At 38.2% G+C, this 15,844-nt stretch overlaps 1 protein-coding gene across 3 annotated transcripts in view; it reads right to left on the bottom strand.

The window, feature by feature from the left end:
* Positions 1 to 15,844, bottom strand: part of by (focal adhesion protein tensin) — a 168,902-nt gene that overhangs the window by 32,218 nt on the left and 120,840 nt on the right. For all 3 annotated transcript variants that reach the window (XM_069501307.1, XM_069501311.1, XM_034973427.2), the window contains exons 6-12: positions 11,900 to 11,956; positions 10,206 to 10,373; positions 8,478 to 8,665; positions 7,934 to 8,083; positions 6,036 to 6,199; positions 5,346 to 5,564; positions 4,605 to 4,784 (exon numbers count right to left, since the gene is read on the bottom strand). In XM_069501307.1, the coding sequence (XP_069357408.1) occupies positions 4,605 to 4,784; positions 5,346 to 5,564; positions 6,036 to 6,199; positions 7,934 to 8,083; positions 8,478 to 8,665; positions 10,206 to 10,373; positions 11,900 to 11,956 (1,126 nt within the window). The remainder of the gene's footprint in view (positions 1 to 4,604; positions 4,785 to 5,345; positions 5,565 to 6,035; positions 6,200 to 7,933; positions 8,084 to 8,477; positions 8,666 to 10,205; positions 10,374 to 11,899; positions 11,957 to 15,844) is intronic.

Below are 15,844 nucleotides of genomic sequence, written 5' to 3'. Positions count from 1 at the left end.
ATACCGGGTTAGCACGGGGGCTGTGCGAGTGTGCGGGGCGTTTCCTTCCCGATTGCCGCTGCCGCGGACTCTACATGCTTAAACATTTTAAAATTTTTGTTTAAATACTCGTGAACATTTTCATCTTTTCCTGCCATGAATACTTCAATAATAATACCAGAAAAAAAGATACTCATAAAAATTTACTTTTATAACCAAGCTGAGGATTTTCTTGTTCTATAATTTTAAAAAGATTTTGAAGAACTCAAAACTGGTAGGTACCTATTAATATTCTGCCGTGGCATTGAATACTTGCCTTTCGATAGAGTAGGTACAGTTTTTTGAAAAACTTACTACCTAAATAGTACTGGATGTAACTAGGTATTTGTTTACCTTCACTGAGGTTTTTAAGTTAATAAAAATATATAATCTATAGATTTAAATATGCGAAAAAGGAATTTTTCAGCCGCGAATACAGGCAAGTTACAATTTACTCATCCGCAATCTACTTAAATCGCAAACGACGAAGCCGTGAGTAACTTATCGATTAATAGATACTATTTTGTACTCATATTACATCCCGACGCGTGCACTATTATTGCACCAGAGTAATTGACTGTTCATATCGGTAAGCTTCAATGAAAAGTACAAGTCTATATTAATCTTGTATACCTATTACTTACTCAGTTTATGGTAGTTCGTAAAATACCGGTTGTAGCCTTACATAATTACGATTTATCACTATTTTCATTGACGAACTGGTTGTGTTTTCGCATTTAAGTAAATAATAAATTCATCTTGTTAAAATAAAAGACAGAATTAATAATGCCGTAGGTAGGCTTTAAAATTGTCAAAATAAAGGTAACGGTTAATAAATCCACTACTGTTTTGGGACGTTGCAGAATACGTGCAAAGATTATAGACTTTTGTTTTAAGTAAGTAATAGGTAGGTTGTTCCTAATAAAATGTAGCTAAGAATTTACTAGAAAAATTCGCGCCGATCCGCTTAAAACAGATTAATAAAATTATCCAAACAGGTTTGCAACTCCAGCTTCAGCTTAATTATGCAGACGCTTGTAGGCTATTGAATAAACACTATAAATGTACGCTATAGAATGGTAGAATTAGGGTAGAATACCTACGTTAAAACTATTAATACAAAAACAGTTATAACGATTGACGGGTGAGATGGCTGTTACCAAACCGCCTGCATGTTAGGATTTAATTGAATTAGCGATTAACCCACAGTCACTTATGTCTTCAGCTCTATCAAGAATTACGCACATCAGCTACGCTTCAGTCGGCGAAATGCTCTAGTTAATATGATCATCAGTAGATAAGGGTATGACCCGGTATGTACCTAATGATTCTAATCGAGTTGAAGTGTGCTGTATGACGAATGAACCATTGGGGTCCGACTGTGACGGGTGTCCTGTCATCCATCAGTGATTCGCTATGGGGGTTCATTCGCATAACGCTCTAAACAATCGTAGTTTGGTCTCATTTGAATGCTAACCAAATAAACTCAATGAAACTTTGTAGATACATTCTAGAAACTAATATTTATTTCTGTTTTCCCAAATTTTGGATAAAATATTCAGTTTCAAATGAAGACTCTAAATATATAAAACGAAAACGTGACTGATCTATCAACTTGATAGATAGTATCAACGCACAGCTCAAACTACTGGACGAATCGGGCTGTAGCTATTATGTCGTTGACATCCGCTAAGAAAGGATTTTTGATTGATGGATTTGATTCGTTAATATTCAAATGCGAACCAAATTACATTTGTATGGACAGAGTGAAGGAGAGGCCTCTGTCTATAGGCTTCGTCACAGCGGAACGGCTCGTGGTCTGATTGAACATTGACACGGTAGTACGCTCACCATTACTAATGCTATTGTCCGAATGAAATACACAATCGTAACTAATTTCGTTATGTCTTTCAATTCTAACACGACCGCTCGTTTACTTTTGGCAGAATAAACTCGGTAGGTACCTACTAACAATTGGTTTGAAATAATTCTACAACAGTTATAGAACAGTTACTGTTCGTCATAATTAGATTCGGCTGCAAATGTTGTGTCTGGCAAACATCAAACGCTGGAACGTTTCCGCATAAGTTATTAATGTTTTACTTACCTCCGTTCTACCTGTAGATCAGAAACTTAAATCCGTTGTATTTGACCGAAAATCGGAGCAAAATTTAAGTTATATACAGTCGAATTTCTCGAATGATTTATTTATATTGGAATTGCTTTTAGATTGAGAAACGATGTTATTAGTTCATTAAACTTCTGGCACTGATAAAATGAGCATCTGGATACTCGTGTCCGGCCGGTTGGGCCGCGCGAGACTGGGCGGGCGGCGCGGTCGGGCGGGCGGACACAAACTAAAATAGCTTTGCACCTGCAGCGGCACACCGCTTCACCGACGCCGCTAACTACTTTGTCAACTACTAATGATAGGTCACCACCATGCTTTTTAATTCGAATGTAGGTCATAGCATTTACATATCGGTTTTTTAAGGTTCAGTAGATAGTTAAAAATATTTTTTCAAATTTTTTACTTGTGATTATTTTAGGGTACGATTTGTGTTTTTTTTTGGGATCAATCAAGCCAATGTACTGGACTGAAATAAAAGTTTTCTTTTCAAAAAAAATCCGGCTCATAATGAAAAACTGATTAAATACACAGAACAGAGAATTAGCTTATTACCTACTAGCTGATCGACCCGGCTTCACTCGAGTGGAATTTGATATATATTTACATAATATATATTTATTATTTTCTAGACAAGAAGGCTTTCCAATGTTGAAAGAATTAAAATCGGTTTAGTAGTTTCAGAGTTCATCGATTACAAACAAGCAAATCTCCTTTATAATATTAACTAGCTTACGCTCGCGACTTTGTCCGCGGGAACTACACAAATTTCAAACCCCTATTCCAACCCCTTAGGGGTTGAATTTTCAAAAATCCTTTATTAGCGGATGCCTACATCATAATCCTCATCCCGATCCGTCCAGTAGTGTAAGCTGTGCGTTGATAGATCAGTAAGTCAGTCAGTCAGTCAGTCAGTCACCTTTTCATTTTATATATATAGAAGAATATAATAGTATATACTATGCCAATAACTTATTTGTCAACACTTTCCTCTTTGTCTGTATGTCACAGCTAACCGACATAGGAGTTTTATTTTACCTTTTAGGTAAGAGTGTATTCTACATTTTCAGTTAATTACTATCGCTTGGTTAGTTATTATGAGCTCAAACTAAGTACTTAGTACAATTCAAGGCCTAGATAAACAAAATATGTTCAGTTCTTTTTATTATTTCTTTATTTAACATACAATGAATAATTCATATCGTAGATAGGTATTCTAAGCAAGCAATTACGTAATAATATAAACTCGTGGTATCCCATAATTCCCGATATTTTTACAATGTTAACAGCGCCATCTACCTATTAACATGTTATAAATACTGATACCCATTAAAAATTAAATGATTCCATTTCTTTATAATATTTATCTAGTTTTTTAGTATTTATTGTTCAAGTACAGGATATAACTAAAATTATACACAAATTTCAGTTTCTAATATGTATCCGTTTTTGACATATAGCGTCGAATTCAATCTATTAAATTTTGTATGGGAGCCCCCCTGAAAGATTTTTTAATGCAATATTCGGCTGAAGGCAATCAGATTACACATTATGTTTAAAGAAGTAATTACGTTCAGTCATTCAGAAGTTATAAGGCTCTGACAGACGGATAGACGGACAAGTAGGTACAATTTCACTCAAGTAGTCCTAGCTTCGCTCGGTCAAATATATTACATATTAGTTATTACTTATTACGTACTAACTGCTTGCACATGGGCTCTTGCAATGCCATACGCTCAACGACTCGCTCTCCAACCAAAATAAACAGCAAATAACGGATGTGAAACTAATAAAATGGAACTTTAGTGCCGTCTACCTAAATATAGTAAATGCTACGAAATAGGTACCTCATATTTTGAGTTATATAGCTATATGTGGATATTAAAGATCTGTACTATGTATATCGTAAAACTGTGGGTATATCGTGTACAATGTATACGTACTACACACAACTACTTTTGTTTTACAATCCAATAGTAGGTACCTACACTCATAATTACGTAATTCATTTTAATTATAGCCTCAATAGCTCAACCGGTAAAGGAGTGGACTGAAAACCGAAAGGTCGACGGTTCAAACCCCGCCCGTTGCACTAAATTGTCGTACCTACTCCTAGCACAAGCCTGACGCTTAGTTGGAGAGGATTAGTCATTTAACATGGCTAATATTCTTAAAAAAAAATTGTAATTTAACATCTAATAAAAAAAGAATTAAAAAGCCGACTTCCAAAACCACTAGAAAGTAAGAAATAACTTTTGTTTCTACACGTGTATGTATGTTGAAGTCGGGCAAGCTTCAAGCTTTGATTTCTTGTTTCTTTTATTGTGCTCGCCCGACTTCGTACATACAACTCTGCTGCAGGCGTCAGTGCGGGCGTGGCACAGTCTGGACATTCGAGCAAGCGAACACGAGTTCCAACTGCAGCGTCGATTTTGAACAACAGCTCTAAGTAACTTACCAGGTTCATCATCAGTCAGCGTGGAGAGTGGTCGGAGGTGCTCAAGCGAGTCTGCTCGTGCGAGTGCATCGGGCGCCGCACGTAACGGCGCCGCGGGAGTCGGCGCGGGCGCAGCGCCGCCAGAGCCTTCTCCCCGAGCGAACACTAGTTCTACTGCGCCATCGCTCGGAAATGATGGATCTGAAAAGAAATGTGTGTTCAGAGACGTAGACAAGGTACTGATTGTAGCTTGTTGAGCACTTTGTACATCGCGTCGGTGCAGTAATAGCTGATTCGCGGGAAGAAGTTGCAATGAGGCTAAGCAATGAGATCTGTGTAGCTATTTTACAAGCTTTATTTATAAATTACAGTTATTTATTGTGGTTTTCTGATATAAAATTGCATAAATATTACGAAAATCCTCACAAAAGTCACATTAACAAACACCTAGGATATAATATTGTGTTATTACGTGAACAGATGATCAGTGCAGTACCATGAACGTGAACACATAACATAATATATAGGTACAATGATCGTATAATCTGAGCTGGTATGTAGAGAGATTCAGTTCTCCATTTTTTCACACTTTACGATCCAACTACAACTATAATACAAGTAATCAGGTGAAACTATATGTTAATATACACATAGGCAGACAACCTACACATGTATGAACAATCAAACAAAATATGGACTTCCGAAAAATAAAGAGGAATTAAAGAAACAGTGTGTGACTTAGTTCTAAAGTGAAGAAATTACCATGCACAGCGTGGTCAAGCTGCTGCTTAGTGAAGGAGAGGGTGTGATCCGCAACGGCGCAGGTGTGGAACTGACAGGCGAATACGAGGTGTCGCTGCGGCGTGTGCGCGTGAGGATGCGCGTGCGCCGGCCGCCTGTACGCGCGGACCAGGACGTCGCCCCGCAGCGCTAGCCGACCCACTCCCACCGTCCACCCACCGCCGTTCACCATGTATAGACCTGGACAAATGCGTATTCTATTTACTAAATTAGTAGAGTACGTATGTGTAAAACAAGTAGTCCAATCTGAAGGATGCGATCTCTTTTTGTACAATGCACAGGCGTGGGCCTACTGTTCAGATTGGTCTAGGGTACCTACTTGTTTCGCGCGTATTAGTATAACAATATGTGCGCATTCGTTAATAGTGAATGATATGATACAGAATCAATCGAAAACAATAATTCAACTTACTACAGGTAAGGTTAATTACTTACTGCCTTATTATTATAAATGCGAAAGTGTGTTTGTTTGGGTTTGTCCTTTATAATCACGCCACTACGGAACAACGGATCGACGTGATTTTATTTGCTTGGATATAGTTAAAAACCTGGAGAGTGACATACGCTACTTTTCAACCCAGATAATCAAAGAATTCTCACGGCATTTACGCGGATGAAGTCAACGGCGTCATAGTTATGAATAAAGTTTACCCGATGTATAAACGCAGCTGTAATTCTCGTAGATCTTGAGGAAGGCGATGGTGGGCGCCGTAGGAGCAGCCAGCGAGCCAGCCACGCTCACATGTGTGAGCTGTAGAGGCGCTGCGTTCACTCGTATCTGACCTGCTAGTAAACCGGCAAAGGTGTCGATGTATCTGCAACCAATCAAATTATTATCATGTAACTGATACTAGAAACTTGTATGACTAAAGACTAGAACTTTTTACATTATTCATCATCATCATCATCGCCGATCTACTGCTAAGCTCGTGTCACAAAATGAGAAGGGGTTTGGTCATAGTCCACCTCGCTGGTAGAGTGTCTACCAATCCAACCAATATCAATTGAGGCTTTTAACAAGCTTGGCTTTAATACCCCAAAGACTAAAATTTTCTCAATATACCTACGACAATTCATTGTATTTTATGTCATCCTTAGTAGGTAGGTACGTGCAGATAATATAGTCCGCGACAGGTCGAGATGCCAATCGGGGTATGAGCCAGAGGGACGCCCCGCACACCCGCACGTCACCCGCGCTCGCCCGCACCGAGTTAACGCGGGGGCTGTAAAGGTGTGCGGGGCGTTCCCTCCCCGATTACCATCTCGACCTGTCGCATACTATAGGTACGTGAAGAAATATCCTACACACAAGCAATATTTCTTTTCTAAATTTTAATAGATAGGTATACCGTTACACTGCAGACATGCTTTCTTCAATGTCAAATATGGTAACGTTTTTGTATGTACCTTCGTAGTCTGCTCATATCTGGATGACAATAAATAAAGTACACAAAGAGCAACCAGTCCGTGCGTATTTCAATATTGTGGAAATAAGTATCATAGCCATCTTGGGAATACTAGCGAGTACAGAAGGGCATATATTCCACATTATGACATATAAGTCATGTTGGTCCCGCCACCTCATTAGGAGGGCCCGAGAAGTAAAGACCAGAATACTGATAGCTAGAGGTGACTTAGGACTTTTTATACTTTAAACTTTAAAGGATCTTTTACTACTGTAAAGGTATTTTTAATTGAATTACTTGTTGCGATAAAATTACATGGTGCGCTGTAAATGAACTTGTGCGATTTCTTGAATTAATTATATTTATGCTAATTGAGAAATCAGTCATTACTTAATTCTTAAAATGTAAATAGTTTTTTCGAAAGCTGTCTATGGAGCCTACAGCCTATGGAGTCTATACAGCCTATGGAGTTATTACTCGAGGGAGTAAACCACATTTTTGTTAATTTCACTGGTTCTAAAGGTCTGTTTTCTAAAGGTCCCTGTAAAGTGGTATCAAGTTTCTATAACTGCCAAATTTCAACTTTACAGTTCATATATCTAATCAATAAAAATCAAAAATAATCATATAAAAAAATTAAATAAACCGACTTCAAAAACCTGTATGTTGAATTTAGGCGATCTTCACGCTTTGATTTCTAGTTTTTTTATGCACGCCCGACTTCGTATACAGAAAATTATGTACCTACATCGAAATCTCATTCTAAAGTTCGATGTACATTATTTTCTGGCCGCGTACTGTACATACAAGTGTAGAAACAAAAAATATTTTTTTTACTTTCTAGTGGTTTTGGAGTCGGTTTTTTTATGCTTTTTAGTGTAAGTAGTCATTGCTTGGTACCTAAAATATCAATTCACCTGCAAAACTATCTACATCCATATGGCTTAAGAGTTCAGTACCTTGCAGCATCAGGATTGGATTGGATGGGACTAGGAATTCAACAAAAATGTCTATGCTCGGCATTTACAAAATGAATGAATGGTTTCCGTCTAGGTAAATACGGACGGATCGGACTGGACTAAACTATAAGGGTTCCTTGTTTTACTACAGATCCCTAAAAATAAAATAATATTAAGTAAGTACCGTTTGTTGGAAGGCAGCTGAAACATGGGAACCCGGTCGTCGAGGTATCGTCTCATCGCGTATCGATCCAGCGCGTGCTCGGGAGCGCCGCATATCGCTGAATAGTGCATGTACGCCGCTACCAGGACTCCAAGCCTTTCTCGATTGCCCCTGGGGAAATAAGAAAAAAGTTTAGGTATTATTAAAAAATCCATACTAATATTGTATATGCGAAAGTCTGTCTATCTGTCTGTCTACTAGCTTTTCACGGCCCAATAGTTTAACCGATTTTGATGAGAGTTATCTGGTTTTAATTGCGTAGTTTTACACAAAAGATGTTTCACTTCTTCTTCTGCCTGTTCTTTTCCCACGCGATGTGGCGTCGGCACAACATACCTACATATTGTTTTCTTCTTTCACTCGCTTCTGTCATGCTTCAACGCATTATTCACCCCATTTACTCCTTTTACACGCATAGTATCCTCTCTCACGCAATCAATCAACCTTTTCTTTGGTCCTCCGCTTCTTTCTGTCCTCTCACATGCACATGAAATGTTTCACTTACCATGCTAAAAGTATGGCAACATTCTTGGGGTGAGCCGCCAGCCAGCTCTCAATGTGTTTGCACGCAGCACAGAGACGCTCGAGCGGTGGGGCCAGGTCTCCAGGCCAGCCCAGACATCTTGCGCGCCCAAACACGTTCCTCGCTGCATGTTCATCACTGCTACCGTCACCTCCACTCACTTCAAACACCTAGAATGAGAATTAAAGACAAAACATGAAAATTAATTTACTATCAGGCATTATTTATAGGAGGGGATGTGGCCTCGTTTTGATAACGCATACCAATCGAGTTTTATTAAGCAACGATGACCCAAGTCACTAGATGGGTGATCCACTTTTATTATCATTTATCACTGATATCATGCTGACAAATTATAATAACTGTAAAACCAGAGTTAAAATCTCGTTTTTTTAGTCGAATTATATCATGCAGAAGGATTTAGGAACCCACCCCATTATTTATTCTAAGAAAACTCCTACCACTAGGTATGTGATTAATGAAAAGGGGTCACGACTCCCCGCAATAAAGAATACGACGCATAGAGAGAGCTTAGTATACGCACTAAATCTTCTTTACATAAAAACATCTTCTATTATATACAAAGTTATATATATATATAAAAAGGAAAAGCTAACTGACTCATCTATCAACGCACAGCTCAAACTACTGGACGGATCGGGCTGAAATTTGGCATGCAGAATGCAGGTAGGTATAGCTATTATGACGTAGACGTACGCTAAGAAATGTTTTTTGAAAATTCAACCCCTAAGGGAGTAAAATAGGAGTTTGAATTTATGTATTCCAGGCGGATGAATTTGCAACCGTAGTAAAATGCTAGTAAAGATACCATTATCTTCCTAAATACCACCAGATCAGTCTAGATTATTGTAGACTGCAACATTTGCAAATTGCGACGTGGTGCTCGTCATAGCTATAGATAAACGTATACCACAACAGTTGTCTGTTGGTAAGCGAACATACCTAGTGGAAATCTTCGTAAAAACAGGCTAAACAGCTCAACTCATGGCTCCAGGAATAGCAATTTTATATGGTCAGTTGGTCTATGATGATGAAACGACGTACAGAATTAGGATGTGGTCGCAAGTCGCAACTGACATCAACTGCCGACACATCCGTTTTGCATTTTAAACAAATCTGGATGCTACCATTCGCGCTGGTGCTTATGCAAACTGTTCATTTTTTGCAACCTTCTCTCATAGGCAAATAAAACAAAGTAATATTGGAACGAGTAATTGCATATTAGTTGACATAGCGTGGAGAACTATGATCAAACCCCTTCTCATTTTGAGAGGAGACCGTTCTCAGTAGTGAGCCGGCGATGGGTTGATAACGATATCGCATTACCATGCGATATCGTTATCAACCCATCACCGACAAAGAAAGAGATGACAAAAGATCTACATAGGAACGACGATTGTTGAGTTTGACTGAGTGAACGACGTTGTGGTCAGTGCTGACAGTGCGAGGTCCCGAGTTCAATTCCTGGTTGAGTCAGTTTGGGAATTTGTAATTTATTGCAAAGGTCTGGTCTGATGGCCTTCCAGGTTAGAATAGAAGGGAATTTTTTTATATTGTTTACAAGTACTTTTGAATCGTCAAATCTACCATTAGCCCGCTTCCATCTTAGAGTACACCCTTACCACCGTGAGATTACAAGGGCAAACTTGTCATCAAACACCAAAAATAATACTGGTTCTTAGTTTTTACCATGTAATGTTCCCCATGTTTATTGTTCAGCATGTGAGCAGCTTGCGCCTCCGCGTGCCCGTCCCTCTCTGGCAGATGTAGTGCCAGCATACGCTCCGCCACATAGCACAGGTCTAGTCGCGAGCTGGGGCCTCCCGGTCCGGGGTAGCTCACTGATCGAACTCCTCCCTGAAAATTATGCAGACCGAGTTAGACTACGACGTCATGTTGAAATACTTTTTATGAGCCAGGTATTATTATTTTGAATATGAAAAAAAAACCGGCCAAGTGCGAGTCAGGCTCGCGCAATGAGGGTTCCGTACTACAGTCGTATTTTTTCGACATTTTGCACGATAATTCAAAAACTATGATGTATAAAAATAAATAAAAATCTGTTTTAGAATGTACAGGTGAAGACCTTTGATATGATACCTTGATATAGTCACACTTGATATAGTCACTCACTTCGAAAGTTGAAAATACTAATTATTAGTTCATGACGACAATTTAATTTTTTTCGTGTGATCTAACCCTAAATTCACGGTTTTCAGATTTTTCCCCAAATGTCAGCTAGAAATAAGACCCACCTTCCTGCCACATAATTCTAGGTCAACGGGAAGTACCCTGTAGGTTACTTGACAGACAGACAGACAACAAAGTGATCCCATAAGGATTCCGTTTTTCCTTTTGAGGTACGGAACCCTAAAAACTGAAATAGGTAGATCCTTAGATAGATATTTTAACTTTATAAGAAGGAAAAAGAAAAGAATGAATAAAATGGGAAAAATAGGTACCTACATATCGAATAACGACATAAAATAAGTAAAAATGAATGTCATGACTCATGAGTAATGATTAATGCTAATCAATAAACGATGAAAAGTTGAATGAAAACATGACCTTTTAAGTACAACGAGATAGGTAAGTACTACCTATAAATAACAGGAATAAATCTCACAAGTTCGACAGTAAAAGATAGCTTAGTGATCGCGTGGGATGAACGTTATTCTTAAACTTCTACTATCTAGCTAAAACCATCAACCAAAATCTCGCGTTATAAGGAAAACTTGGCATTTCAAATGTTTTTTTTAATGCTCCGAACCAATGTAGCTGGTCTAACCAATATCCTTCCTCGTTTCAGCAGTAACGATAACAGAAAATTAATGATAACGTTAATGGTTGTTCCTGTTTTCAATAAAACCCGTATCATTTTTTTTTTGAAATCACCCAGTTTGAATGATTACTATTTACTAACACGCGCAATAAAAACAATTTACGAGTGTCCGAATGAGTAGGTACCTACCTATTTAAAAGGTAAAGCTATTTCACTTTGGTAAAGCGGTAAACTGTGAAAAGCCCTGATTAACTCAAGTATGTTTATGTGAGATCAAATACACAGTCGTAGGCGCGACATAACTCTGTGAAAGTGACACAAACAGTGCGTGGGCGGTGCAGGGCGAACGCAATGCGTTCACAACTTTATCACACGGCTAATCCGCTTATTTAGCTCAAGACAGCTGAATTTATATAGCTATAGTAAAGTTACAGGAATAAGATATGAATTTGCTGATGTCTGATATTTGAAAGTTAAGTGCTTATAAAAACAACATTGTATAACAATTTATTAGGTATGTCCTTCATATAATACGAGCACCGCATACATATAGTTCATGGAAAGTTAAAAGAAAGAAACGATTTGTTGTATAAGAACTTACATATTCTCTCGCGAAAGAAGGCGTAGCAGATGTTGCCGGGGCGCTGACTGCTCGAGTCTGAAACAATACAAAAAAAATCATAAGAATTATTTAAATTAGAGATTCTTCACCGGCATATTGCGCCTTGTTAAAACAAATTATGTGGAACAACCTCTCAACCGAAATACATTGGATTTATAATATCATTTCAACAATAAAATGAGAACAATAAAAAGCTTTACAGGAATTTAATGAGAAGCTCTATCGTTTGAAATTGCGGCGTACCAAATTACGGAGGACCCGAGAATTGCTATACGACCAAATAAATTAATTCCCCTAAACTGCGATGGCAATAAAATTTTCGGCCAAGGCGAGGCCACTGAAAATTTATTGACCACGAAGGAATCGCTAATGCATGGAAATGGGAAAGACCTAATTTAGTTTACAATTCCACATTACGACTTCATAAAAATTTGCTTATTTAATGGACTAACTGTGGCTATGTCTCATAACAATATAATGTATTAGGTTAAGTAAACTTTTTGATACTTTGATGTAATTTTTTTTAGTTTCCAAGTGGCTGAAGGTCGATGTTATCTTAATGTCTTGTCCAATATGGTTGATAAATGATCGCTGGGGGCAAGGCGTGGCTAAGTGATTACTGCAGCTTTTACTGAGGGTTCCCGTGCTAATTGACGTTAGCTGCATTATCATTACTTAACGTGACGCCTGACGTTACCACCTGGTTGTAAGAACAGTTAAAATTCTTGCTATTCTAAAAACTTCCTGAAATTATATCAGTTTAAAGTACCGTTTATAGCCTCAACTTACTTCGTTATGAATCGGATTTTGTATCTGTGCAAAATGAAAAGTAGGTATCTACCTTATTATATCTACTTAAGTTAATAGAAAGAATTATAAATAATAATTATTCAATGCACTATTTAAAACTAGCTGGGATTTTATTACGACGACTTATACTTAAATTATAATTCTATGTACCTTGGAATCAGATATAGGCTATCTCACTACATTGTAAAATACTTCTGGTATGAATGATAAAACAATTTGCATATATAGACCGAACTACATAATATGAAAATAAACAACGTAAAATTATCGTGATAACGCATCGTGGATTTATTTCCTGGTCAAAATAGATAATTGAATCGTTACTATATCCGCTTATCTGGATTCGATCCAAAACTGACTTTATAGAGATATAAATTATGAAAAGCAAGTAACACTTAAGGCGAGTCACCGAGGCGGGCAGTGCGGCTTTGAAGTAAACCGCTTGGCAACGTTCAAATTCTGTGTTTCAAACGTTAAATTTGAATTTAATAAATTATAGAAGTCCTGTTGAAAACCAAAATTTAGCAGGATCTCTATAGTACTTAAAGACAAATATTTCCATATAAAAATTATTTGCCAAGTCAGAAATTTAAGTATTAAATAATTCGTTTTAGACTTTTATTTCGGCTTATTTCAAGATTTTATTTGATCGAGTGAAGTACTTCCTATTGTGTATCAAAGTAGCACATTCTTTAGACTATGTCTTAAGGTATATTGTATATTTTTAGCAAGGCCATTATTTAATAGTAAATACCTAAAACATTTGATCTAGCAAACCAGTTTTTTCCGCTTCCAACCAAGTGGACAATCCAATTGGTGTTATCTAATCATTGAGCAGATCATAGCTTCGAGCGTCGAGCCGCAACGCGCCGCCGCCATTCGCACTTTTTACTCTCATTAGACTTTCCACATCAATCATTCATAACTGAAGATCTCATCGACATTCGAAATCACCATAGGCGGTACAAGCTAACATACTTAGATTAAAACTTCATCAAAGATTTTGTATAAAGATGAAATTAAGTTTGATTTCCGTTATCAAACGTGATTGAAAGCGTACCCTAGTACTACTAGTAACTGTACTAATAAAAAAATAAAAAATTAGAAAAAGGCATAGATTGTGGAGTCCACTAGGAAAACACCATATTGTTGTCGTAGGTATAGCAAGCCCACGAAAGAGCAAATTAGCGTGAAGGGGCGCAAGATTTGAGGACGAGTGGCAAGGTACTTCTGTTGTCAAAGACTTTTCTCCTTTTTCTGGAATCTGACTCACTAAACCGGCAAACTAAGAAAGTAACTTAACAAATTGCACTACAAACGCACCATTGCCTTCTTTTCTTGTTTAGCAGTTCTTCCTGCGCGCCTTGGCCCACGCTGGAGGTAAAACGCTGCACGCCAAAGCGCGAAGGCGAGACGATGTAGAGCCCTTGCAGCCTCCGTCTCGCGGCCGCTCGGGGTCACTTTAGGTCGCATCCTCACCTCACTTTACTCACTTTTAATTTGTTATTGTTTTGAAACATGACTACCGTTGTTAGTAAATTATTTTTGTGACGACACTAATGTTTACTACAGGAAATAAACTCATAGTTTCTATCACGATCTGAAATAGATCTAAGAGTATATATTTTGTAGATAAAGTGTAAGGTCCAAAACTATAGATTGATGATATGAAGCATATGATATGAAGTATTTATCCTAAATGCCTTAAAAAGATATCTGATTAAAATATATTTTTTGAATACTAAAGATACCTCGGCTAAACTTATGAATGGTATGTACTTGTTTTATCATTACCATTGTTTTTTTCAAGAAATTTAGAGTAATTAAAAAAACATTATTTTAGTCTACGTATTACGTTAAAACAAAGTGACTCTTTCTGCTGGAACACAATGTTGCACGCTACAGTTTCCTATGCAAATAAAAGCGGTGCAGTCAAAAGCTCTTTACAGCCGGATATTTGTAAGTGTGTACTATGCCGCCGTTGTAAATTGAGCGCTGCTAAAGCGCTTGAATGTAAGGACAAAAAGGAGGTGTAATGGCAGCGCGGTAAAGCGGTGGATGCTGTAGCTGTATCCTGTACGCATTCAGGCGGCCGCCTGGCGCCTCCGGGGGCATGCGCTCCTGCATTGCGGAATCCCAAACGGATTGCATTGCTCTGTGACAAATTGTCCGTACTGATATAACAGGCTACATAATTCTGCGGCGTAAACACGTGATTATACTTATACAACTTTTTTATTTTTTTATGTTATTTTTTAATCATAGATACGAATTTTACCATTGCAACTATTTTTATTTTAAGTTATATTTCTCTGATTTTCAATTGTTTTTGGTAACTGGGAAATAAACGCGACCTATCCATCCACCTATTATGCCGAAAAAGTAATACTTAGGCTACGAATATCAAGCACGATGGAACGTTTTAATCAATGGTAGATATGCCATACAATCATCATGATTATCATGATCATATCAACCCATCACCAGCCCATTACTGAGCACGGGTCGGGTCACCTCTCAGACTTTGAAAACATTATGGAGAACTCTCATACCTTCCTGACTATGTTTTGCTTCACGTTAATGCAAGTGATATTTGATTGCCTGTGATAAAATGCTATGTATTAATAGTGTACCTAAGTTAATTTTAGCCCCCGCCATAACCCTGACCTTCTCAAACGCGTGCCGAATGTAAGAGGGTGAATAACCTCGGGGGTGCGTCTCATCTAAATAAGAGACCGTCACATGTAAGGAGTGAACGGTCACCGACTGTCGACAATCTTCGCCCTCTTATTTTGATTACAGCTTTTTTGTTTATTTTACGTTTCCTACACATGTATGAATGCTGACACCCTTGCGTCACTGCATAGAATGCATAGAGATTGCCTTTCCTTATGCTCTATCATGATAATAATGAATGTATAGTACGCGACAGGTCGACATGGCAATCGGGGAGGAAACGTCCCGCACACCCGCACAGCCCCCGCGGTAACCCGCCGCGGGCGAGTGCAGGTGACATGCGGGCGTGCGAGGCATTCCGCCGCCTCATACCCCGATTGCCATCTCGAACTGTCGCGGACTATAGATGTATTGCCTGATACAAAACTGGTTGTAGTT

Source organism: Maniola hyperantus, chromosome 1, assembly GCF_902806685.2.
Source record: "Maniola hyperantus chromosome 1, iAphHyp1.2, whole genome shotgun sequence".
Lineage (NCBI taxonomy): Eukaryota > Metazoa > Arthropoda > Insecta > Lepidoptera > Nymphalidae > Maniola > Maniola hyperantus.
The sequence above is the reverse complement of the archived record's forward strand: the minus strand, read 5'-3'. Positions and strand labels throughout refer to the sequence as shown.